Source organism: Erinaceus europaeus, chromosome X (assembly GCF_950295315.1).
Source record: "Erinaceus europaeus chromosome X, mEriEur2.1, whole genome shotgun sequence".
Classification (NCBI taxonomy): domain Eukaryota; kingdom Metazoa; phylum Chordata; class Mammalia; order Eulipotyphla; family Erinaceidae; genus Erinaceus; species Erinaceus europaeus.
Genome location: NC_080185.1, coordinates 125,244,992 through 125,269,500, shown reverse-complemented (window position 1 = coordinate 125,269,500; position 24,509 = coordinate 125,244,992). Strand labels below are relative to the sequence as shown.

Below are 24,509 nucleotides of genomic sequence, written 5' to 3'. Positions count from 1 at the left end.
ATAATACTACTTCATCCTTCCTTTCTCAAATTGGCTGTCTGGGGTCACCTCCCAAATAAACTGCATTCCTTCAGACCCTGGCTTTGAAGGAACTCAAACTAAGATACAGAGCCTTTGTCCTTCCCACACATTTTCACAGAGTCCTGAGAGCTTACAGTTTCTTAAAAACAATTTAACCATTGTTGCTCCAATTATGTGTGATAACATCAAACCTTTCATTTTATTTCTAAAACAAGGTGCTATAAAGTTAAAGGTTGTATATGCAGACAGAAAGAGAAAGCATACTAATGGACTGTGGTCTAAGACTGCAGGAAGACTTTGCAAATAAAAGAAGAAAACTTAACCTTTCTGTAGTACAAAAGTACTGCACAGAAACATTTTGTTTAATGACTTGGATGGAATCATTGTAGGTATACCGAGTTAATTTTCTCTTGACCATTCAGCTTCCTTATTCAATGAACTTTTTGGGAAAAAAAAAAACTTTACTTTTTGAGGGCAATTTTAGATTTGAATGAACATGTATATAGGCTACATTTACTGTATTTATATGTGAATTGGAAATGACACTTTATGGGAAGAGTAAAATACATAGCCTAATTGTAAGTATTACCTTTAGGAGGGCTATTTCTAGATGAGGAAAGGCAGAGACTACTATAATTCATTGATTTGTTTTCATCTAACTCATCCCAGAGAAAACCAAAATGGGAAACTAGCGAGACTAATATTGCAAAGATAAATGACTTATTTCTTTTTTAATATTTTCTATATTGCCACCAATACTACCATTGGGGCTCAGTGTCGGCACTACAGATCCACCACTCCCTGTAGCCATTTTTTCCCTCTTTTTCCCTTTCCTTTTTTCCTATTTTTATTAGATAATATAGGACAGATAGGAATTGAGGGGGGGGAGAGGGAGACAGAAAGGGAGAGAGAGAAGAGACACTTGAAGACCAGCTTCACTGCTCAAGACGCCTCCCTCCTGCAGGCAAGGGGCAGAACCCGAGCCCTTGCGTGTGGTAATTTGTGTGCTTAACCAGGTGCGTCACCGCTGGCTTCCTTTTTAATCTTTTAAAGATTTATTTATTTTTATTAGAAGGGAATAGAGAGAGACTCAGAGCAATATTCCATGGTATACTATGAAAACTAAACCTGTTTTCAATTGCTCTTTATAAATCATGAATGGAAGAGACCTGACTCATTGAGTTGATGGCAAAAATATGGAACTACTGAGTTCCAATCCTAGATTTCTAAAAGTGATATGTAAGAAAAATCTGGATCAATAATTTAACTCATCATTTATTTATTTTAAGACTTTTATATTTTATTTTATTTATTGGATAGAGACAGAGAGAAAGTGATATGTAAGAAAACTCTGGGTCAATAATTTAACTCTAGTTTAAACTTTCATTTATTTATTTTCAGACTTTTATATTTTATTTTATTTATTGGATAGAGACAGAGAGAAATAAAGAGAGAAGGGAGAGATAGATAGGGAGAGAAAAAGAGAGAAATATCTGCAACTCTGCTTCACCACTTGTGAAACTTACCCCCTTGCAGATGGGGACTGCGGGCTTAAAGTTCCTTGTGCATGGGAACATGTGTGCTCAGCCAGGTGCAACAGTGCCCAGTTGGCCTTAAACTATTCTTAATTCTGGCTTGGTATATGCACAATTCTTATATAGCAGAGAGAAAATATAGTGAAATTTGGTGTAGCAGTTAGGAAGAAAGCTGAGGCAATCCATACTTCCTTATCTTATCAACAATAATTGCATAACAAGAGACACAGAATTCACTTGTAGCATAGTAAAAAAAAAAAAAAAAAATTTAGGAGACTAGTTTTCAACCCGATTCCAGAAGAGTCTCCATGCCAATCATCTACAGGCAGAACTATGAGAGTCTCCACTGAGAAGGGGATTTGGCATAGACTAAGGATGTTGTTGGTAGGACTTAAATATCACACGGACGTCTCAAATTGAAGATATTCTAGCACTTTTCCTTCCCAACACTGTTTTGTTTCTAGAATACTAAGTCAGTCTAGAAACTACAAAGTAGCGTGATTAGATTCTGAGGGGAAAATCTAAAGCCTCTGAGTGCAGATGACATTGTCTCAACTTAGTGACCCTGCCTTCCTGCCGAGCGCAGGTGCTGATGAGCTGAGCCATGAGCAGCAACCAGCTCAAACTCACATGACAGTGGCAGCACAAGGAGTGGGGAAGACAGCAGATTTGAAGTGAGAAAGCAAGCTGCCATTTACCACTTAGAGAAATAAGAATTGAACTGGGAACTATCTAGTTTATGGTAGGATTTGACAAGCAAAAGGTTTCCGATGCAATGAAGGTACTGTGAATTCTGCATAGGAATGAAGGTTCCCCTTGGCCTGCTGGCATATCTTGGGGTACACCAAATCCACGATGCAAATCTGGCAAATTCTTGTGTTCTGAGTCAGTAGACAAAAAAAAAATCGGTTTAAGATGAGAGCCTGCTGATGTTCAAACGCCTATCAGGTAATGTATACTTCACTTAACACCTTGTAAAATAAATGTCCGGGGCTGGGAAGGTGGCTCACAGTATCACACATGCCTTGCATGCATCAGGCCCTAGGTTTGATCTTCTGCACTGCATGGAATAATGGAGCAGTGCTCTGGTAGCTGTCTCTCTATTTCTCTGTGTCTCTCTTACTCTCCCTATATATACATATACACACATGATAGGAGACAAGAGAGAGAGGAAGTGAGGAAGAGAGGAAACAAGAAAAAAAAGAGAGAGAGAAAGATGTCTTTTGCTTGTTCACCCATTTAGCTGGTTCTATTCATTTGTGTTTACCATAGTGGAAAGATCAAGGCTCCACATACATACAGTAGCACAGGGGAAAAAAAAATATATATATATATATATATTACTCAAGTAATACTTTAGTTCGCCTCTTGTCTTTATTGCCTACTAGTCATATGACCTCAGCACCATTTTCATCTTATTTCATCCTGCTTTCCTTAGCATCTTTCAGTATTTCCTATATGTGTTAAGCATTTTGAAAGTAATTAATTCATGAAATCCTCACAAAACAATTTGGAGTGGGCACATTAATTATCCCTGTTTGACAGATGGAAGAACTGAGGCAGAAATTTGCTTACTAACTTGTTCAAGGTCACAGGGAAGAACTGGTGTTTGAAGCCAGTTTCAGAATCCAGATCTAAACCATGCCCTTCACTGCCTCTCCAACTAAGCCTGGCTACCTCTTAACTCGAATATCAGTATTCTCCTACAAAATGAAAGCTGAGGAGCCAGGTGGTGGCCCACCTGGTTAAGCACACACATTATAGTGCACAAGGACACAGGTTCAAGTCCCTGGTCCCCACCTGTAGGAGGAAAGCTTGACAGGTGGTGAAGTAGACACCTGCTGCAGGTGTCTCTCTGTCTCTCTCCCTCTCTATCTCCACCTCCCCCTAAATTTCTCTTTGTCTCTATCTGATAAACTATTTTTTATGAACTGATTTAATAATTACCGACAAGACTGCAGGATAAGAGGGGTACAATTGCACACAATTTCCATCACCAGAGTTCCATATCCCATCCCATTCCTTGAAAGCTTTCCTATTTTTTATCCTCCTGGGAGCATGGATTAAGGGTCATAATGGGGTGCAGAAGGTGGGAGATCTGGCTTCTATAATAGCTTCTCCACTAACAAATAAACTATTAAACATATATATATATATATATATATATATATATATATATATAAAGGAAAATGAAAGCTGATGTTGTCACCTCATAGATTTTTGTAAGAGCCAAAAATAGGTTGATCTTTCAACTCTAAGTATCAATTGCTATTTTGCTAATCATTATTATCATCACCCATACAATGAAATCAGTACGAAAGGAAGCAGTCAGAGGTTCCAATGTGAGCAGGATGATACTTTACTCAGAAGCTAGAAGACGTGGTGACAGAGTCCATGATTTTCCAGAACCAAGTGACTGCCTATAGAAGAGCCTTGTTATAGTCGCTATTGTGGTCTAAGGTTTTGTTTTCTAGTTCTCCATTCACATTCGGAACCCAGAATACCAGCTTTCCTAATTGTTTCTCAACCCAAAGTTATTGGTAATGCAAGCTGAGAATTGATCTGATGCTTATTCACACTTCAACTCCTGTAGGTGGTATCAATTCATCCGTTTCCATGAGCTATTCAGGTACACAGATTCTAAAAGAAATGTTTCTTATCCTGATCCATGAGCTATACAATTCAATTCTTTTTCATTCTCCAAAAATAAAATAAAATGAGTATTCTAGGCTCAGCCTCCTCCTTCTGGGTCCATCAGCACATCGCCTGGTGGTTTCTCAAGTCGTTTTTCATCTTTGGCTATCTAATAGCTCTAGTGTGACATAGCCAGGCAATTCTTCAAGATTATAAGTAGCTTTTAAAGTATCTGTCTATTCTGGAAAAAAATCTTTTTAATGGCTTTTCTGCACTTGCTTCCAAAAAATAATAATCAGGACACAGATTTTCCAAGGTAGCCAATCTCTGAAAATCCTGGGCTGTCCATTGTCATCATTACGTCCCTTGATATATAGATATAGATAGCTAGATAGCTAGATAGCCTCCAGGGTTATCGCTGGGGTTCAGTGCCTATACTACGAATCCACTACTCCTGGAGGCAAACTTTTTTTGTCCACTGTTATTGTTGCTGCTGCTGTTGTGGGATATGACAGAGAGAAATTGAGAGAGGAGGGGAAGACAGAGAAGGAGAGAGAAAGACAGACACCTGCAGACCTGCTTCACTGCTTACGAAATGACTCCCTGCAGGTGGGGGGCTCGAACTGGGATCCTTTTGCTGGTCACTGTTCTTCACAATATGTGTGCTTAACCCGGTTCACTACTGCCTGCCCTGGCTCCTTGTTGTATTTTCAAGGAAACACTTAATATACATTAGATTTAGGCCTATTACATAACTTTGCCCTTTTACATTTATATTTGCTTTATTGAAAACATGATGTAAATAACAATATTGCAACATAAAAGTCATAAACACCGTTCCTTTTAAATTGATACTGAAATTCCCATACCATAAAAATTGCCCTTTTAATGTGTACAATCATATAATATATTGGTTGTTGGAAAGGTCATGTCATGACATAGTTTTGCATAGAAAAAATACATCATGGGGTTGGGTGGCACACCCACTTGAGCAAACACGTTGCAGTCTGCAAGGACCCAGGTTCCAGTCCCCAGTCCCCACCTGCAGGGGGAAAGCTTTGCGAGTGGTGAAGCAGTGTTGCAGGGGTCTCTCTGCCTCTTTTCTTCTCTTTCACCCCTTTCCCTCTTGATATCTGGTTGTCCCTACCCAATAAATAATTTTTTTAAAAGACAAAATACATCATGACTTTTCCAAAGACCCAGTATATTTGCAAGCTTGTGCAGCCATCACCTGAACGTGGTTCCAGAATAGTTGGACTAGCCCAATAAACCCAATGGCAGGTGACTCTTATCCATATGTTCATCAGCTGATGAAGATTTGGTTGTTTCCATCATTTTTCAAGTGTTTCATGAACATTCATGTAAAAGGTTTTGTGTAAACTTTTTTTTTTTTATTTATCTTGGGTATATAGCAAGAGTTGGAATTTCTGAGTTGTACGGTAAGAACACGTTTAATTTTTGTGGGCTTGCCAAACTGTTTTCCAAAGATATAGAACTGTTTTTCCATTCTTAATAGCAGTGTATGAGCGCTTTAACTTCTTGACATTCTCCAAAAACTTTTTATTATCTTTCTGTACATTTTAAGATTTATTTTATCTATTTCACATGAAAGTACTTCACAGGAGATAGGGGCGAGAGAGAGAGAGATTGAGAGAAAGAAAGTGTGTGGGGGGGGACTAGAGCACAGCTATGGCTAGAGTTCAAACAAGGAGCCTAGGTCATGCAAATCCTTTGCTCTATAAGTTGAGCTACTTCTTCAGCCTGTTTTTTTTTTTTTTTTATTATAGCCACTTTATTGGGTATGAACTAACTGTCTTCTTGTGGTTTTTATTTGCATTTCTCTCATTGCTAAAGAAACCATCTTTCTGTGCTAACATAATAACTGATAGAATTTTTCACACATCACATTATAAATTGTTGTCATATTGTAAGATAGTTGCAATCACAGTTTTACTGTCTTTATTTTAAGTAATAACCCATGAGGATGCAATAAACCTTAGAACAAAATGTCATGCCACCATCAGAACTCAAACAGACTGGGTGATTGACTTGATTCTGATATGAAGGCATCAGACTGGAAGAATCAGTACCATTATGGAAAAAAAATAAGCTCACATTTCTGCAAGGCCTAAATGTGTTATGATAAGCATCTTAGTCAAAGCTTACCTACTTAGAGGAAGTATCTGGTTGAATTATAAAGTACATATGAAGTTTCCTCAGACAGATAGAGGAGCAAGTGATTAAAAGCAGAATAAGAGATGGCAGCAAAGTAGCTCACCGAGACAGTGTACCTTCTTTGCTACACACATTCCATAACCCAGGTTCAAGCCCAGCCCTTTCACATTTGGTGAAGCTTCAGTGCTATGATGACTTTCCCTATTATGTCTGTCCCTCTGTCCATCAGTCCAGAGCAATGACATTCCAGAGAAACAGAGAGGAGGGGAGGGGAGGTGAAGGGAGGGGAGGGGAGGGAAAGGAAGGGAAGGGAAGGGGAGGGGAGGAAAGGGGAAGGGAAGGGGAGAGGAGGGAAAGGGAAGGGGAGGGGAGGAAAGGGGAAAGGAAGAGGAGGGAAAGGGAAGGGGAGGGGAGGGGAGGGGAGGGGAGGGGAGGAGAAGGGAAGGGAAGGGAAAGGGAGGGAAGGAAACAAGGAGGGGAGGGGAGGGGAGGGAAGGAGAAGGGAAGGGGAGAGGAGGGGAAGAGGAGGGGAGGGAAGGGGAAGGGAAGGGGAGAGGAGGGAAGGGGAAGGGAAGGGGAGGGGAAGGGAAGAGGAGGGAAAGGGAAGGGGAGGGGAGGGGAAGGGAAAGGGAGGGGAGGGGACAAGGAGGGGAGGGGAGGGAAGGAGAAGGGAAGGAGAGAGGAGGGGAAGAGGAGGGGAGGGGAGGGAAGGAGAAGGGAAGGGGAGAGGAGGGAAGGGGAAGGGAAGGGGAGGGGAGGGGAAGGGGAAGGGAAGGAAAGGGGAGGGGAGGGAAGGGGAGGGGAGGGAAGGGGAGGGGAAGAGGAGGGGAGGGAAGGGGAAGGGAAGGGGAGGGGAGGGAAGGGGAGAAAGCAGAATCTCTGTAGGAAATATTCAGATTAAATCATAAAATTTGTTTCAGGTCAGAAGGACGAGTATGGGATGATCTCACTCTCAGGCAGAAGTTGAAAAACAAGATCAGAAGAGAAAACACAAGTAGAACCTGAACTGGAGTTGGTGTATTGGACCAAAGTAATAGACTCTGGGGTGGGTTAGGGGGAGAGTTCAGGTCCAAAAAGGATGACAGAGGACCTAGTGGGGGTTGTATTGTTATGTGGAAAACTGAGTGATGTTATGCATGTACAAACTACTGTATTTACTGTCGAATGTAAACCATTCATCCCCCAATAAATAAATTTTAAAAAAAAGAAGAGTAAATGAATAAATAAAATACAAAAAATTCCTGCCCAGGAGCAGTGGAAGCACCAAAAAAAAAAAAAAAAACTGTTTCAGGTATAAACCAAGGGGTATATGACTTCAATAATTTTTGGCTGTGCCTACCATCAAATAGGCAGGTGGACTAAGGTTATTGTCTGGGAAGATGGTGTCAGAGTTGGAAACAGGATGAAAAAGCTGGATCAGAGCAGAGTAGCTCCCAAATATGGGAAGAGTATATAAATACAATTAACTGTAAACCCCATCAATCTGACCTGGGGCCCATGTCTATTCATATTCATCAAAGGAGCCTGTGTAACCTCTGCGTCCCTGGAAGTCTGAGCTCGCATTCAGTGGTCACAGCTAGGAACACTGTAGGCTGCAGTCATTTCAGGGCCAGTCTTCCTTGAGTGGCGGAGTGTGTTGACCCAGCCTCCCTTTGGAGAGTGAGGACAATTTCTACGTTGAGGGCAAGGTCCTGTTGAGGCCCACAAGAGGGTTTATGATGTTCTTGATGGAGATGACCAGTGATGGTGGAGAGAGGGGTCTGTTAGAGGTCTGGGCCCATCATATCTATGTGGGAATCCCAGGATTCCCTGACTAGGCCCCCCCGGATGATGGGGTAGCCCGGTAATGACCAAAAGGGCCATCATAACAGTATGCTGGTCTCTTGCCCTTATCCAGCTTTTGTAGTCCTTACTGTATCTGACAAGATTAGCCTTAGAGTGATTGAGGGGAGTGAAATAGGAAGTAGGTGAGGAGGGTATCCAGGTCAAAGCAGAAAATACTTGATTAAGCACTTTACAGTGTCTTTCTAACTGCTTGCTTCAGCTATTGAGTCACTGCAGACTACTGCACATTCACTCTAAGGTGTATATTTTCCCCTAACTTGTGCACTTGCGCCCTATCCCATGGGTCCTGGTCCATATCTAGGTTCTGTAACTTTGTTTAGGATGTGCGTCACCTGAAGTGGAACGGAGTCCTATGAGCTAGGAAAGGTCTCAACAGTGTACTGCAGCTGGAGGGTTGACACCCCAGGCCTGGTGTCTTTGGACACAGTCCGAAGTGAAACATGTCGAGGTGGCACTGGTTGCACTGTTTTGGTTGAGATCAGCAGATGCAGGATCAGTTGGTATGGATTCAACTTGAAGACCTCAAATTCCATCTACTATATTCTCACCTTTTGGTTCCTGATTATTAAATTATTTGTTCTGCTTTATATCTTAATGCTTTTCACCCACCAAGTTGCAGATGCTACCATGACACCAACCTGACTTCCCTGGGCAGATGACCTCACCCATGTGTCCTCGAACCGCACCTCCCCAGAGCCCTACTCCACTAGGGAAAGACAGAGACAGGCTGGGGGTGCGGGCTAACCTGTCAATGCCCATGTCCAAAGAGAAGCAATTCCAGAAGCCAGAGCTCCCACCTTCTGCACCCCATAGAGATCTTGAGTCCATACTCCCAGAGGGATAAGGATAGGGAGTCTTCCAAGGGAGGGGATGGGGTATGGAACTCTGGTAGTGGGAATTGCATGGAATTTTGCACTTCTTATCCCACAATCTTGTTGATAATTATTAAATTATTAATAAAAAATTTTGTTTCAGGAAACTTCAGGCCCAACTATGCTTATTCTTTGCCCTTTTTTCAATTTGATGCTTTACCCCAGTTGGATTTCTCCAAGTTTTTTGATACATACTATGTTCCCTATCAACTACAGGTTAAAATTTCTTTCTTTTTTATATGTATTTATTCCCTTTTGTTGCCCTTGTTATTTTATTGTTGTAGTTATTATTATTGTTATTGATGTTGTCATTGTTGGATTGAACAGAGAGGAGGGGAAGACAGAGAGGGGGAGAGAAAGATAGACACCTTCAGACCTGCTTCACTACCTGTGAAGCGACTCCCCTGCAGGTGGGGAGCCGAGGGCTCGAACCGGGATCCTTAAGCCTGCCCTTGCGCTTTGCGCCATGTGCGCTTAACCCGCTGCGCTACCGTCCGACTCCCTACATTTTCTTAGTTGGAGTGATGTTTCTTTTCTTTCCTTCTTTCTTCCTATTTTTCATTCATTCATTCTTTCTCTCATTCATTCATTCTTTCTTTTTCTCTCACTCTCTCCCCATACCTCCCTCCCTCCCTCCGTCCTTCCCTTTCTTTTTAGTAAATGTCTTCTTATCCACTGTTTTCAGTGAAGACATAAGACTTCCTTAGGGCTTGTGTCAGTTTCCTCTTGCTGCTGTAACAAATTACAACAAGTGTTATGACTTGAAACAACACGCTTTTGGTTCTGGAGGTTACAAGTCTCACTGGACTGGGATCAAGATGTCTTAAGATGCTGTTCTCGGGGTTATAGGGGAGAGTGCATTTGCTTGCCTTTTGCAGCTTCTGGAGGCTGCCCCATTCATTTGCTTCTGGTTTCTTCTTCCATTTCAATGGCGCCAGAGTAGCATCTTGAAAATCCCTCTCAATTTCTCTTTTCTGCTGGCAAACTTCATGTTTCATTCTCTGACTGACCACCACCGCCTGCTTCATTGCTGTAAGCAGCCTTGTGATTACACTGGTTCCCCGAGATAATCTATGATAATCTCACCACTTTACCTTCGTCACATCTGCAAAGCTCCTTTAGCCATGCTTCACATGGGTTCTGGAGATTAGCATACAGAGATTATTTAGAGATCATTATTCGGTCTGCCACTGTGTTTCTGCATTGATTTACCGCACTCTGAAAACATGTAGTGATTTATTTACTTGAAAGTTTTTTTTTTTTGCTTAACCCGCTGCGTTACCGCCCGACTCCCTACATTTTCTTAGTTGGAGTGATGTTTCTTTTCTTTCCTTCTTTCTTCCTATTTTTCATTCATTCATTCTTTCTCTCATTCATTCATTCTTTCTTTTTCTCTCACTCTCTCCCCATACCTCCCTCCCTCCGTCCTTCCCAGAGTTATTTCTGGGGCTCAGCATTGGCGCTAAAAGTCCACCACTCCCAGTGGCCTTTCCCACCCGCCCTCCCCCATTTGATTAGATAGAACAGAGAGAAACTGAGTGGGGAAGGGGGAGATAGAGAGGCAGAGGGAAAGAGAGAGAGAGAGAGACAGATCTGCACATTTGTTTCACTGCTTGTGAAGCATCACCCCTGGAAGGTGAGGAGCGGGAGCTCAAACCCAGGTCCTTGTGCATGGTACTATATATGCTTAGCCAGGTGTGCCACCACCAGGCCCCCTTTGGAAATATTTATTTCCAAAAATGGGTAGGCACCTATAGGACCTGTTCTCTCCTTCACATACTTGCCCAGGGTCAAGTGCACCGTCAGTAGTGGATACACATGTGATGGCTGTCTGACATGGCCCAGCCTAGTAGCACTGTTGGACCAGTATTCCGGGGGGAGGGGCAGGAGTAGGCTAAGACTCTATTGTAAATGACCTTGAAAGCTGTAGACAGTGAGTCCCAATAAAAGTTTTTACTCAGCGTCAGTATGACCACAGGTTCTTTGTTTGTTTGTTTGTTTGTTTGTTTTTCTTTGTTAGAGTACAAGGCCCACTAGCCAGAACTAACAAGGGAAACACTGAAAGCAATGGGACCAAGCATGAGGCCACAAGCAAAGGAGGTTCCACACTAGCCATAGGCAATGAGGAGAAACCGTCGGGAAGCATTGTAAGACCTTGGGTACATTCCACCTCGAATCATTTCTAGAATGGAGCCAATTAGAGGTGAGCACAACAGAATTTACCAAGTGGTTGGAGAAGACAGGAGAAAGAAAGGGGGTGCACTGAAGACACAGCAGTCTGGTCAAAGCTAAGTAGGCAGAGAATGGAGGCACCAACTGAAACAAGTACAGAAAACGAACGTGCTCGGAGGAAATGGGGGCTGATTAGTTCTGCTCCAGACACACAGAATCGGAGGAGTCCAGGGGGTATCATGAGCAGACATCTGGCAGGCCATCGGAAATACATGCTGGGACCTTAAACATAACGTTGCAGCTCGACATAGAGCCATGATGAGAAATGTCCATGCTAACTTGGTAGCTCAGCCAGATACTACCTCCAAATAAACAAGCATTGATTGACGATGATACACGACATGACACATTCACAGAAGTGCATGAGATCACCATGGAGAATGAGCTGAAGGGGAAACGCAGACCAACAGGGTTGGGCAGGCAGGCAGAGACAGGAGAGCAGGAAAGGGGGTGGTGAGGAGGAAATGGAGACTGCAGTGGGGGGAGAGAGCATAACACAGTGCTGTCAGTTCTAAGTCCAGGCTAATGAGTCTGAAGATATGTGCACCTCTGACAGAACTATCTTGGTAAGGACTGGCACAGAAAAAAGATGGCCAAGATTTATGGAGCCTGTGGTAACTTAGTTTTCTCCGAAGTCTGACAGTTTTTAACAACAGTGCAAGGATTTCCGAGGGGTTCTGTCCTCACTTCACATGTTAATCTAGTCGGAGCATCACCCTTCCAGTCCCGGTCTGTAAGTGTGGCGTACGGAGGCTAGAGCTACATGGTAACTATGCTTCTTTCTGAATCTAAATGTCTGGCAAATAACTCACTTGGACAGTGTGTTGCTTTGCCATGTGGGCATCCCATATTCGAGCCCAACCCCCACCACATCGAAGGAAGCTTCACTGCTGTGGTGTCTCTCTCTCCCTCTATCTGTAAAAAAAAAAAAATGTGTGCCCACTTTATATGTTAACTCTCTTTTCAGCCACCAGGTTCCAGATGCTAGCATGATGCCTACCAGACTTCCCTGGACAGACAACCCCACCAATGTGTCCTGGAGCTCTGATTTCCCAGAGCCCTTCCCCACTAGGGAAAGAGAGAGGCAGGCTGGGAGTATGGATCAACCTGTCAACGCCCATGTTCAACCGGGAAGCAATTACAGAAGCCAGACCTTCCACCTTCTGCATCCCACAATGACCTTGGGTCCATACTCCCAGAGAGTTAAAGAATAGAAAAGCTATCAGGGGAGGGGATGGGATACAGAGTTCTGGTGGTGGGAACTGGGAATTGTGTGGAGTTGTACTCCTCTTATCCTATGGTTTTGTCGGTGTTTACTTTTTATAAATAAAAATTTTAAAAAATGTGTGCCTTTAGAGAACACTTAATTTCAAGGCACCTGAAAACATCTTCACATGATTTTCTACTGAAGTACAGAGAAAATGTCCTTTAGAAATGAATTCCAGGGCAGGGGGGAGATAGCATAGTGGTTATACAAAGAGACTCTCATGCCTGAGGCTCTGAAGTCCCAGGTTCAATCCTCTGTACCACCATCAGCCAGAGCTGAGCAGTGCACTAGTCATAATAATAATAATAATAATAATAATAATAATAATAATAATAATAATAATTCCAGCAGAGCAATATTCCAAGAGAGAGCAAATGAAAACTGAATAATTGTTCTCTTAATTCCTTTCTTTCTTTCTTTTTTTTTTTTTTTTTTGCCTCCAGGGTTAATGTGGGGGCTCGGTGCCTGCACCATGAATCCACTGCTCCTAGAGGTCATTTTTCCCATTTTGTTCCCTTGTTGTTGTCATTATTACTATTGTTGTTGTTGGATAGAACAGAGAGAAATCAAGAGAGGAGGGAGACGGGGGGGGGGGGGAAAGACAGACACCTGCAGACCTGCTTCACCGCCTGTGAAGCGACCACCCTGTAGGTGGGGATCCGGGGGCTCGAACCGGGATCCTGATGCCAGTCCTTGTGCTTTGCGCCATGTGTGCTTAACCCACTGCGCTACCACCTGACTCCCTTGTTCTCTTAATTTCTAGGTTCTTAGTACATTATGCTGAGTGAGGCATAGTTTCTTGTAAATGTCCTTTGCCAATTTCCAGTCTGAAGCTGGTGTTGCTCTATCTAACTACTTCCTCTTTGGTGACATGGGTGAATTTTTTTTTTTCATAATATCTCTCTGCACACATTTAAAATTATAATTCCACTTTCTATCCTTACATGTTTATAATTCAATCCTTCCCTAAACATCTATCTAGGCACACAGTTATTCGTTCCTATCTTCAATAGCTTTTGAAGAAACTTCTTCTCAAAAAACTGACTGACTGGGGGTCGGGCGGTGGCGCAGTGGGTTAAGCGCACGTGGTGCAAAGCGCAGGGACCTGCATAAGGATCCTGGTTCAAGCCCCCGGCTTCCCACCTGCAGGGAAGTCGCTTTACAGGCAGTGAAGCAGGTCTGCAGGTGTTTATCTTTCTCTTCCCCTCTCTGTCTTCCCCTCCTCTCTCCATTTCTCTCTGTCCTATCCAAAACGAACAACATCAACAGTGGGAATAATAATAACCACAACGAAGCTACAACAACAAGGACAACAAAAGGGGGAAAAATGGCCTCCAGGAGCGGTGGATTCATGGTGCAGGCACCGAGCCCAGCAATAACCCTGGAGGAGGAAAAAAACTGACTGACTTAAGGCAAGAAAGGAGAAAATGATAAAGAAGAGGTATAAACATGAGAGAAACTGGTACTGGAAAGCAAAACTCTGACTTCACTTTCCTGTGAAAAGCAGTACATTCTACAAAGTTTCCATTATTGTGGAATGGATATTTTGCACAGAATTATTCTTAGCTGTGAGGGCTTTCCTGTACCTCTACCCAGTAGGCGCCAGTATCACACAACCCCAGCTCTATCAAAAATGCCACAAGGGGCTGGGGAGAGAGCACACAGGCTATGCAAACAAGCTTTCATGCTTGAGCCACCAAGAGTCCCAGGTTCAGTCCCTAGCACCACCATAAGCCAGAACTGAGCAGTGCTGTGGTAAAAATAATAAAAAAATCGTAAAATAAAATAGTCCCAGGTATTGGTAAATCTGGCAGAGGGAACTCACTCTCAGTTGAGACTGACCTATAGAATAGTCCCTCTAAAACTGTGGAATACAGAGCCAGATTTGGAAAATGCAAAGACTGAGTAGCACTGTCAAGTGCTTCAACAGTGCAAGAACCCAGTCTGATAAGATGGAGAAGTGGGAAGCACAGAAGCATCAAGTTTATACGCCAACTCCTGGTTGTGCGTAGGATGCTTGGCATGGCTCCCTATGCCCACCTCCTCTCTCCTGCTGTGTGCCCCCAGACACACAGCAGTGGGCTCGCTCTAGCACATGCATCTCGTTATGACACAGCCTCCTGCTTTAACAGTCGCCAGCCCCACCCCCCCACTCCCTACCACTGGCCTCCTCAGCCTGGACACTCTTGGCACTGCATTCCGGATAATCGTCAGCTGTGGGGGTTGCCCTGTGTACTGTGGTATGTTCAGAGGTATCCCCGGCTTCCCCTCCAACTAAGTGACAGCACTACCCCCCAGCCAAAGGTAGAGTCCTGTGCCACCAAAGATACCAATGTCCTACTGTCTGCAACCTAGGGATGTATTTGCTTCCATGACAAAGGGGAAGTAAGGCTGGATAGATGGACCTTCAAACAAAGGTGGCAGCCAGGATTACCCAGATGAGCCTGATATAAGCGATAGCAAGTGCCCTGAAAAGAATTGGGCAGAAAGGACTATGGTTCAAAGATGCAACCCAGCTGGCTCTGCAGATTGGGGAGGGAGCACTAGGAAGGCAAAGGGAGGCCCGCACAGCAGGTTAAGTGCGCACATTACTATGCTAAAGGACCTGCTCAAGGATCCCGGTTCTCCAGCTGCAGGGTGGGGGCTCTTCACAAGGAGTGAAGCAGGCCTGCAAGTCTCGGTCTCTCTCTCTCTCTGTCTGTCTGTCTCTGTCTGTCTCTCTCCCTATCTCCCCCTCCCCTGTCAATTTCTCTCTGTCCTAGCCAATAAAATGAAATAAAAAACAGCTGCCAGGAGCAATGAATTCATAATGCTGTAATGGAGCCCCAGCAATAATCCTGGAGGAAAAAAAAAAGAGAAAGAAAAGAAGAGAAGAGAAGAGAAGAGAAGAGAAGAGAAGAGAAGAGAAGAGAAGAGAAAAGAAAATGAAAGAAAAGGAGAGAAAAGAAAAGAAAGGGAAACAAATCCTAGGCCTTCGGATTCTGCTTCCCCAGAGCTCTGCCCCACTAGGGAAAGAGAGAGGCAGGCTAGGAGTATGGGTCCACCTGTCAACACCCATGTTCAGTGGGAGGGCAGTTACAGAAGCCAGACCTTCCCCCTTCTGCATCCCACAACGACCCTGGGTCCATGCTCCCAGAGGGTTAAAGAATAGGAAAGCTGTCAGGGGAGGGGATGGGATACTGCTATCTGGTGGAGGGAATTGTGTGGAGTTGTACGCCTCTTATGCTATGGTTCTGTCAATATTTCCTTTTTATAAATAAAAAAAGATAAAAAGGGAGTCGGGCTGTAGCGCAGCGGGTTAAGCGCAGGTGGTGCAAAGCACAAGGACCGGCAGAAGGATCCCGGTTCGAACCCCGGCTCCCCACCTGCAGGGGAGTCGCTTCACAGGCGGTGAAGCAGGTCTGCAGGTGTCTATCTTTCTCTCCTCCTCTCCGTCTTCCCCTCCTCTCTCCATTTCTCTCTGTCCTATCCAACAACGACAACAACAATAATAACTACAACAATAAAACAACAAGGGCAACAAAAGGGAATAAATAAAATAAATATTTAAAAAAAAAGATTAAAAAAAGAAAATTGAAAATAGATGGAACTATCAAAAACGTTTTCAAGATTCCAAGACTGTGAAAATGGTCCTCAGGGAAGAAAAAAGGAATGTGTCAGAAAAGAACAGGTTGCAATTTGTTTGTTTTTTCGCTTTTCTTTTGGGAGAGATGTAGGATTAATTATTTTGAACACTGAGACTTTGAAGTGATGGTGGCAGCAAGTAGGAGCACCTGCAAGTAAATGGAAACTTGGGGGGGGGAATAAGAAATGAGATCCCTACAGGATAGAACTGACAGCTGGGACTAAGACACCCTATTACCTGCCAACACCTGGACTTTAATCCAATGAAATCCACTTCAGAGGGCCGGATGGTGGCACACCTGGTTGAGCACTCATATTACCAAGTGCAAGGATCCAGGTTCAAACTTCTGGTCCCCACCTGCATGGGGGAGCTTTACAAGTGGTGAAACAATGCTGCAGATGTCTCCCTTTCTCTCTCCCTCTCTATCTCCCCTTCCCTCTCAAATTCTCTACCCTATCAAATTAAATATAATAAGTATTTTTTTCTAAATCTACCTCACACTTGTGACCTTCAGAACTGTTACGATAATAAATTTTATGTTGCTCTATGCCACTAAATTTGTGGTCATGTTACAACATCAACAGGAAACTGATATACTCAAATTTGAAGACTGAAGCTGTCTTCAGACATCCTCAAATGTCCCCTGGTGACAAAGTTGCCTCCAGGTCGAAAACCACTGCTCTGTGGTCCAGGAGTTGGTGTAGTGGATAAGGCAATGGACTGTCAAGCATGAGGTCCTGAGTTCAATCCCCCGGCAGCACATGTATCAGAGTAATGTCAGGTTCTTTCTCTCTCCCCTCCTACCTCTCATATAAATAAGTTTAAAAAATAAAACTTTAAAAAAAAGGAAAAAAGAAAACCACTGCTCTCCAAAACTGAAGAGTCTCACCTAATTGTCTAACCAGAATTAGACAATTCACAGCTCAGTGTACCTTACTAGCTGAAATCCATCATCTTGTCCCCAGTGAGACTCAGCCAGTGTCCCAGGGACACCAGACTTCTAACTTCAAAAATACTATATGCCCTCTCACTTTCTTCAGATCTTATGCCAAGAAGTTTCTTGGAGGATGGGAAATGTGCTTTTATCTCTGCCATTTATATACACACCCAGAGTCATTGTACACCAATGAGTCTATTTTTTGTTTCATTAGAATAGCACATTAAAAGTCATTTAGTGGCTACATATATTAGACCATAGGTATAGAGCCTCCTCCTCCCCCTCTCCTTCCTCCTCCTCCTCCTCCTCCTCCTGCTCCTCCTCCTCCTCCTCCTCATTCTTGTAGGTAAATACACAGCAGACCCTCTAAGTTCCCTTGGTTGTGAACTCTGCCATCAACAACACCTCCTTGCCTTTGCTTTGCATGTCTACTCCTTTCTCTTTTATCAAGGGATCACTTCCCCTCTTCTTATAAATGAGAGTTATTCTTGAAGATAAACCAGAGTGAAAACCTCCCAAGACTCTCTAAAGCATGGTTTAGAGACTTACTCCTTATCCCTCATCGTGTCCCTTCTGATGGGACCTATTGATAGGTTCACCTGTTCTCCTCATAGGACTGAGCTCTTTCATGGCTTACATCTATTTTCACCTCTCTACTTTCCTGGAACCAAGAAAAATGCTTGTACTCAAGAACTGATTGTTGGATGGAGGAAAGTATAGAAGACAATGAAAAAATATTTTAATTAGGGGTTATTAATATGGCAAACTCCAGGCAAGCTACAAGCTCTGCTCCACGAGAATCAGGAGAACCCCAGGGTTAGAAGGAAACCTTATTCTGTCATCTGATCAGAGTCAGTGTCAAAACTTGACTACTAAGAAAACAAGCATGCAGCTATTATGCCACCCTGCATCATTTATCCCTTTGTCCTCTCCTTTCTTCTATTAGGTAAATATTGTACCCAGTATGTCTGTGAATGTGACTTTTCTCAGGCAATCCTGAGAACACATGGTCAAGGGATATAAACAGAAGTGTAGTAGAATTTGTCTAACCCTCCTAGCTTGGGCTATACAACAGCCATTTGTGTGATCTGAGTGAACCTAAGTCATAGAGCTGCAGACAGTTATGAGATTTTCTTGAGTAGTAGGAACTTTCTGAAGAAATTAGCTTTTTTTTTTCCCTCCAGGGTTATTGCTGGGCTCGGTGCCTGCACCATGAATCCACCGCTGCTGGAGGCCATTTTTCCCCCTTTTGTTGCCCTTGTTGCTGTAGCCTCGTTGTAGTTACAATTATTACCATTGTTGATGCTGTTCGTTGTTGGATAGGACAGAGAGAAATGGAGAAAGGAGGGGAAGACAGAGAGGGGGGAGAGAAAGACAGACACCTGCAGACCTGCTTCACCGCCTGTGAAGCGACTCCCCTGCAGGTAGGGAGCCGGGGGCTTGAACTGGGATCCTCACGCCGGTCCTTGTGCTTTGCGCCACGTGCGCTTAACCCACTGCGCCACCGCCCGACCCCCAAGAATTTAGTTTAAACCCAGAGAACTCTGTTGCAATTATTAAGCAAAAATGTATGTGATCCATGACAGGTTGGCCCACAGAATCAGAAAAACAAAACAAAACAAAACAACAACAACAAAAAATAGAAGAAAACACACAGGTCCATGGGATTTGTAGACATGATCAAGAGTTATCCACGTGGTTTGAAAACTGGAGGAGAGCTCCAGAGAAGCTTCACACCAGCTGCGAACACTTCTGTAGGGACCCTTCACATGGCCATTGTTCAGTTCACCGGTGCAGCAGTTCTCAACTGGGGTAACTGAATCCCCAGAAGGCCCTCGGGATATGCAGCTACATAGCTTACAATTATAGGGGCAGCACCCCAGCAAAGGATTACTCAGTCACAGCTGTCATACTGCAAAGGGTGGGAAGCCTTGAGCCACAGAAACCACAAAAGCACCTGTTAATCACCTTGTCAGCTGCTCATTTGCTGGACTTTTGACATAATTAGTAATGGGACAAGGTATATACTTTTTTTTTCCTTCCAGGGTTATCACTGAGGCTCGGTGCTGGCCTATGAGTCCACTGGTCCTGGAGGCCATTTTTTCCATTCTTATTGGATAGGACAGAGAGAAAATGAGAGAGGAGGGGAAGATAGGGAGAAAGAGGCACACCTACATACCTGCTTCAAACTTGTGCAGCGTCCCCCCGCTGCAGGTGGGGAGCCAGAGACTCAAACCCAGATCCTTGCATGGGTCCTTAAGTTTAGTACTATGTGTGCTTAACTGGGTGTGCCACTGCCCCTCCCCCAGTATGTCCAATTTCCAGGCATCATCTAACCACCCCAAAATGAACAGTCATGCCATAGAAACCCTATGTGGGCCCCAGCCCTGTAAATGTTATAGAACTAAAGACAGCCTTCTAGAACTCCCCCAGGTATCCTGCCTTGGAATGTGGTCTTCACATCCAAGGGTGATGATGTCTGTCTCTTCTATAACAAATGATCACATACTTAGTGGCTTAGTGAGCTTGTTTCTATAATCTTTCATACCCTTACCAGAATTATTAGTAAAGATTCTTTTTTGGAATAAAAGACCCAGCTTTCATGCAAGTGAGAAGGACGAGCCGTCCTCTAAAGGATATATTTCCTGGGTTTTTTTGTTTGCTTGTTTGGTTTTTAGTGGGTTCCAGAACCTTAAACCTTTGAAAGGTACTCCAGGCCATTAAATTCCAGGATTGGGGTTATGTTAGGATACCTGGGACTCTACTAAACAAAACCAGCCTTGGACCTTCATGCCAGGATTCCATCCAATTGCTCCATCTCTGCCTCAAGAATAAAGGGATTTCTCTCTCACACACATGTTTTATGAGAAAATATTGTTCTTTTATTAGATGACTCTGCACTGAGTTACAGTGTAAAAAGGTGCATATCATGACAGATGAGGTTCTTGAAGATTTCCCAACGACTTCCTAGGACAACCAGAAACTCCCTAACATTGCTGCAGTTGAAAGGCTTGTCCACTCATTATGAGATGGTAATGGATAAGAAGATCATCTCTAGTCATCTGTAATCATTCCCAGCAGAATACTTTTGTGCTATAATAGCGAGAGCAGACTCAGTAAAATATATCCCAAGTACATACAGTTATTAGGAAACTCAGGGTCATTCTTAGGGATGCAGCTAGTTTTTCAAACATAAATGTCAATAGTTATCTAATCCAAACACTTGGCTTGCTTTTGCATTTTTATTTTAATCTCCAACAAATTAGTCTGATAGTATGTGCTTCTCATAGAGGAAACCCAGTTCCTTCTACAGACCAAGAGAAACTCAGCATTTTGATTTGTGATCTTTCTTTTTTAATTTTGTTATTTTATTTATTTACTTTAGATAGAGACAGAGAGAAACTGAGAGGGAAGGGACATATAGAAAAGGAGAGGTGGGAGTCAGGCGGTAGCGCAGCGGGTTAAGTGCATGTGGCACAAAGTGCAAGGATCTGCGTAAGGATCCCGGTTCGAGCCCCCAGCTCCCCACCTGCAGGGGGGTCGTTTCACAGGCGGTGGGTGAAGCAGGTCTGTAGATGTCTATCTTTCTCTTCCCCTCCTCTCTCCATTTCTCTCTGTCCTATCCAAGAACACAGACATCAATAACAACAATAATAACTACAACAATAAAACAACAAAGGCAACAAAAGGAAATAAATAAATAAATAAATAAGAAAGGAAGAGGTACAGAGACACATCCGCAGTACTGCTTCACTGCTTGTGAAGATTCCCCCCCTAGAGGTGGGGCTCAAGATGAACCTGGGTCCTGGAGCATGGCAATGTGTATGCTCAATCAAGTGTACCACCTCCCAGCCCCATGTGATCCTCTTTCTAATGCTGAGTTCTCTGGTTTGAAGAGTCCCTTGATCTCTGATCTGACTTTTCTTTCATACTGCTGATTTTCCTTAAGAAAAATGGGCAGGTCAGCAACACTTGTCAGCTTTTGTAACCTATACTCTCCACCCAACTTGACATGGTAGCTAACATTTTATTAGAATGTCATACTAATATTTCTGATTTCAAACTGCAGATTTGTCTAAGGTGATCTATTAAAAGTTCAAATATTATTCAATCCCCCATATCACCACCAGCCAGAGCTGAGCAGCGATATGCTGAAAAACAAAGTTTAAATATCATAGTTGTCTCATGTTAGCAGAGTTACACATGACTTTGAGTGCTATTTTCCAGCTGTTTTACTCGGTTGGTTTTTTTTAATTTTTACTTTTTTATTATTTTTACTTAGTCGAAAGCACCAGCCACTGCATGGTATTTCATCTTACTCATTTCAGTAATCTAAACTGTACATAAAAATACTTTCAAAAATAATTTCAACTGGCAGGTCTCTCTTCGCTGTGGAAACAGATCCATAGCCAATCTATAGAATGTGTGAACTGAGATAAGAGTTGTTCATTTTTTAAATTTTATTATGTTTATTTAGTGGATAGAGACAGCCAGAAATTGAGAGTAAGTGGGGGGGGGGTGAGAAGGAGGGAGAGACCTGAAGCACTGCTTCACCACTAGTAAGCTTCCTCCTGCAGGTAGGAACTAGTGGTTTGAACCTGGGTCCTTGCACATTGTAACATGTGCATTCGAGCAGATGGGCCATCACCGGGCCCAAGTTGTTCATTATTAAAACAACTACTATCTGTTCTCTAGAAGCATGATGTTTTCCAAGTATCCATCAACTACAGTTTCCCAGTAACTCTGCCCTCCATTCTTTTTAATCTGAGAGCAAACATTTGAAAGATACCAAATAGCTTTGGACTTACTGATTATCGCTGATTCACATGTTTTACTGAGTTGTTCTTAGTGGATTTAAGCCTATTTGCATGATTTTTCACACCCTTAAACAGAGATATCCCCTCCCCCAGATTACACTACTACTCAGTACCACAGATGTCTAAAATTAGACCCCCAGTTATGAGATCAAAATTAGTCAATACCAATAGTCGCCCCCACCTGCCACTGGAACACACGCACACACTCAACAACACATCCAGAAGAATGTTCCTGAATTATCTGTAGAGCGAGCAGATTGAGATGTTAGTTGAAAATATATTTCACCCAATCTTTAAAAACAATAAAAAAGAAACCATGGAAACCCCTTCATAGGTTCTTAGCTCTGTAAATGTGATGAAATTAAACACAGCCCTTGGAACGCCACAGGTATCTTGCCTTGGGACATAAGGACGCCACATGGGTCCCTACCTCAGACTTCCACAAGATGTAGGGGTGGCTGCGGCTGTTGGGTGGGGTCTGGAACTTTCTCTGCTGGAGCCACCTCCTGGGAGAAGCGAAGATACCGATACCATTGGGACCTCCTCCCGCGGAGCAGAGGATGGCGCTGCGGCCACTGCCTGGCCCCCCCAGGACAGAAGGCAGGTCCCAAGCCATGCTCTTCTTGAGGCCTCCACGACCCACAGGCACTTCATAGTCAAAGTGGAAGCTGCTGGAGGGTGACTTCTCCTGCGGGGTGCTGGGCGTGGAGAAGGACGAACAGAGGGGTCTAGGGGGCGGTAGTCGAGTGGCCCTGGAGGGTGGGCCCCGGGAAGAGAAAGTTGAGCGGGGTCCGAGACCCTCGGCCTGGGCCAGCGGGGTACAGAGGTGGCCACTGGCTCCCCGCGAGCCGCCCTCGGCGCCCGCCTCGCCCCCGCCGCAGCCGCCACCGCCGATTAGGGCTGGGTCCAGGCTGCGGGTCTGGCGCAGCTTCCTCTTGGAGAAGCCTTTGGCCGAGGCGGCGCTGCCCGAGGTCGGCGAGGAGCAGGAGAAGACACTGTGCAGCAGGCTCTGCGCGGACATCTCGCTCGGCTGGCCGGGCTGTTCCCGAGGGCAGCTCCCCCAGCTCCTGGAACACCAGTGGTGGGGCGCGCGCCCAGAAGGGGCGCGAGCAGCGCTGCCAGGTGGGGCGGCCGGGGGCTCCCAGGGGCAGCGGGAGGCAGTGCCCAGCCGGCTCAGCTCCTGAGCCGCCCGCGCGTTCCGAAGGACACAAGCAGGAGATCCATCAGCAGCCTTCTAGGAAAGGGGGTCGGGCCGGGGGCGGGGGCTCACCCCGAGCCGCGGCGGCCAAGGCGCTTTGGGGCTCGCAGCTCCAGCCTGGCGGCGCCACTCCCCCTCTGCAGTCGGAGCAGGGACGCTGCGCTCCCGCTCGTCCGGCCGCCTCGGAGTCCCCAGCAAGCTCCTCCTAGCGCGGAGGACAGTCCCGACGGCCAGCCCGGAGGAGGCCTCTGGGGTTTGCGCCCAGGGCGCGTCGATCGCGCTCCCCACCGCGGGGGACACTGTCTCTGGCACCGGCGCTGCGCCGGAGCTGCACCCTCACTGTGCCCGACCCCGACGCTGCCTGGCTGGCCTGGCTGGCTGCTGCGCCCACTGCTCGACTGGCTAGACCAAAGGGTGTCTCCAAGCTCCGGGCTCCCTCGGGATGTCAGTCTCCCAGAGAGTGGGGACAGCCAAAGCGCTGCGCCCAGGTCCTTCCGAGGGCTGAGCGGTGGCGACCGTAGGAGAGAATCTCTGCCTGCACTCAAGAGCTCAGGAGGGAGCTCCTTGCGGGGGTGCTCGGGCCCTGCGGAGAGGGGCCCTTGGATGCTCACAGCCCTCACGGGGTCGGGGCAGGCGCGGAGACTTGCCCGCAAGCTCCCGCTAAAGTCAGCCGAGAGGTTGCCGGGACGGGGAGGGCCAGCAGGGAGACTGGGCTAGAGCTGAGGCGGAGCCAAGGGCAGGAAAAAGCGGAACGTTGAGTTTTCCAGGCGCCAAACCTGGGAGCCTTGGAGAGATAGCACAGCTCGCCACTGATAGCAGGTCCCCCAGGGAGAAAGCCCTGAAGACGGAAGTGCGGACCTTCTCCCCCCCCCCCCGGCTCCCCTCCCCCAGATCCTGGGGAGCGCCAGATCCACTCACGTTTCTGGAAAGGAAGGGAAGTGTCAGATTGCACCCCACCCACTGGTGTCAGATGGGCAGCCCAGGAAGGCTGCTCTGAAGTTGGAGTGAAGTCTCCAGCCTTCCTTACCCCCTTGTTGTTTTTTGTTTCAAGAGAGGAAGGATGGAGATTTAGTCCAAATGCATCGGCGGGTAAATGAGCTGGAGATGGAGACCTACTGAGAAAAGTACTGAGGGTCTTGGCAGCGCAGGGGGTCGTGTGTAAATGTAGTAGAGAAAATGGGGTGAGTGGGGCTGGCCAGGGGGCTCACTATGCAGCTGGTCTCCGCGTTCATCTCAGGGGCACCTCGGGGCGCTGCAAGCCTCAGCCACATTCCTGAGAAGCTGGGAAACGCCAGAGATGTCAATATCCTGGCGCGAAAGGCGTCTGAGAGCAGCTTCCCCTGCTGCGGTT

At 45.2% G+C, this 24,509-nt stretch overlaps 1 protein-coding gene across 1 annotated transcript in view; it reads right to left on the bottom strand.

Annotated features, from left to right (window-relative positions):
* The window catches only part of ARHGAP6 (Rho GTPase activating protein 6), a 562,780-nt gene extending 538,749 nt beyond the window's left edge, over positions 1-24,031 (bottom strand). Inside the window, exons 1-2 of the mRNA XM_007517463.3 lie at positions 23,509-24,031; positions 22,391-23,475 (exon numbers count right to left, since the gene is read on the bottom strand). Of these exons, the coding sequence (XP_007517525.1) occupies positions 22,391-22,981 (591 nt within the window). The 5' untranslated portion in view covers positions 22,982-23,475; positions 23,509-24,031. The remainder of the gene's footprint in view (positions 1-22,390; positions 23,476-23,508) is intronic.
* Positions 24,032-24,509: the final 478 nt, after the last annotated feature.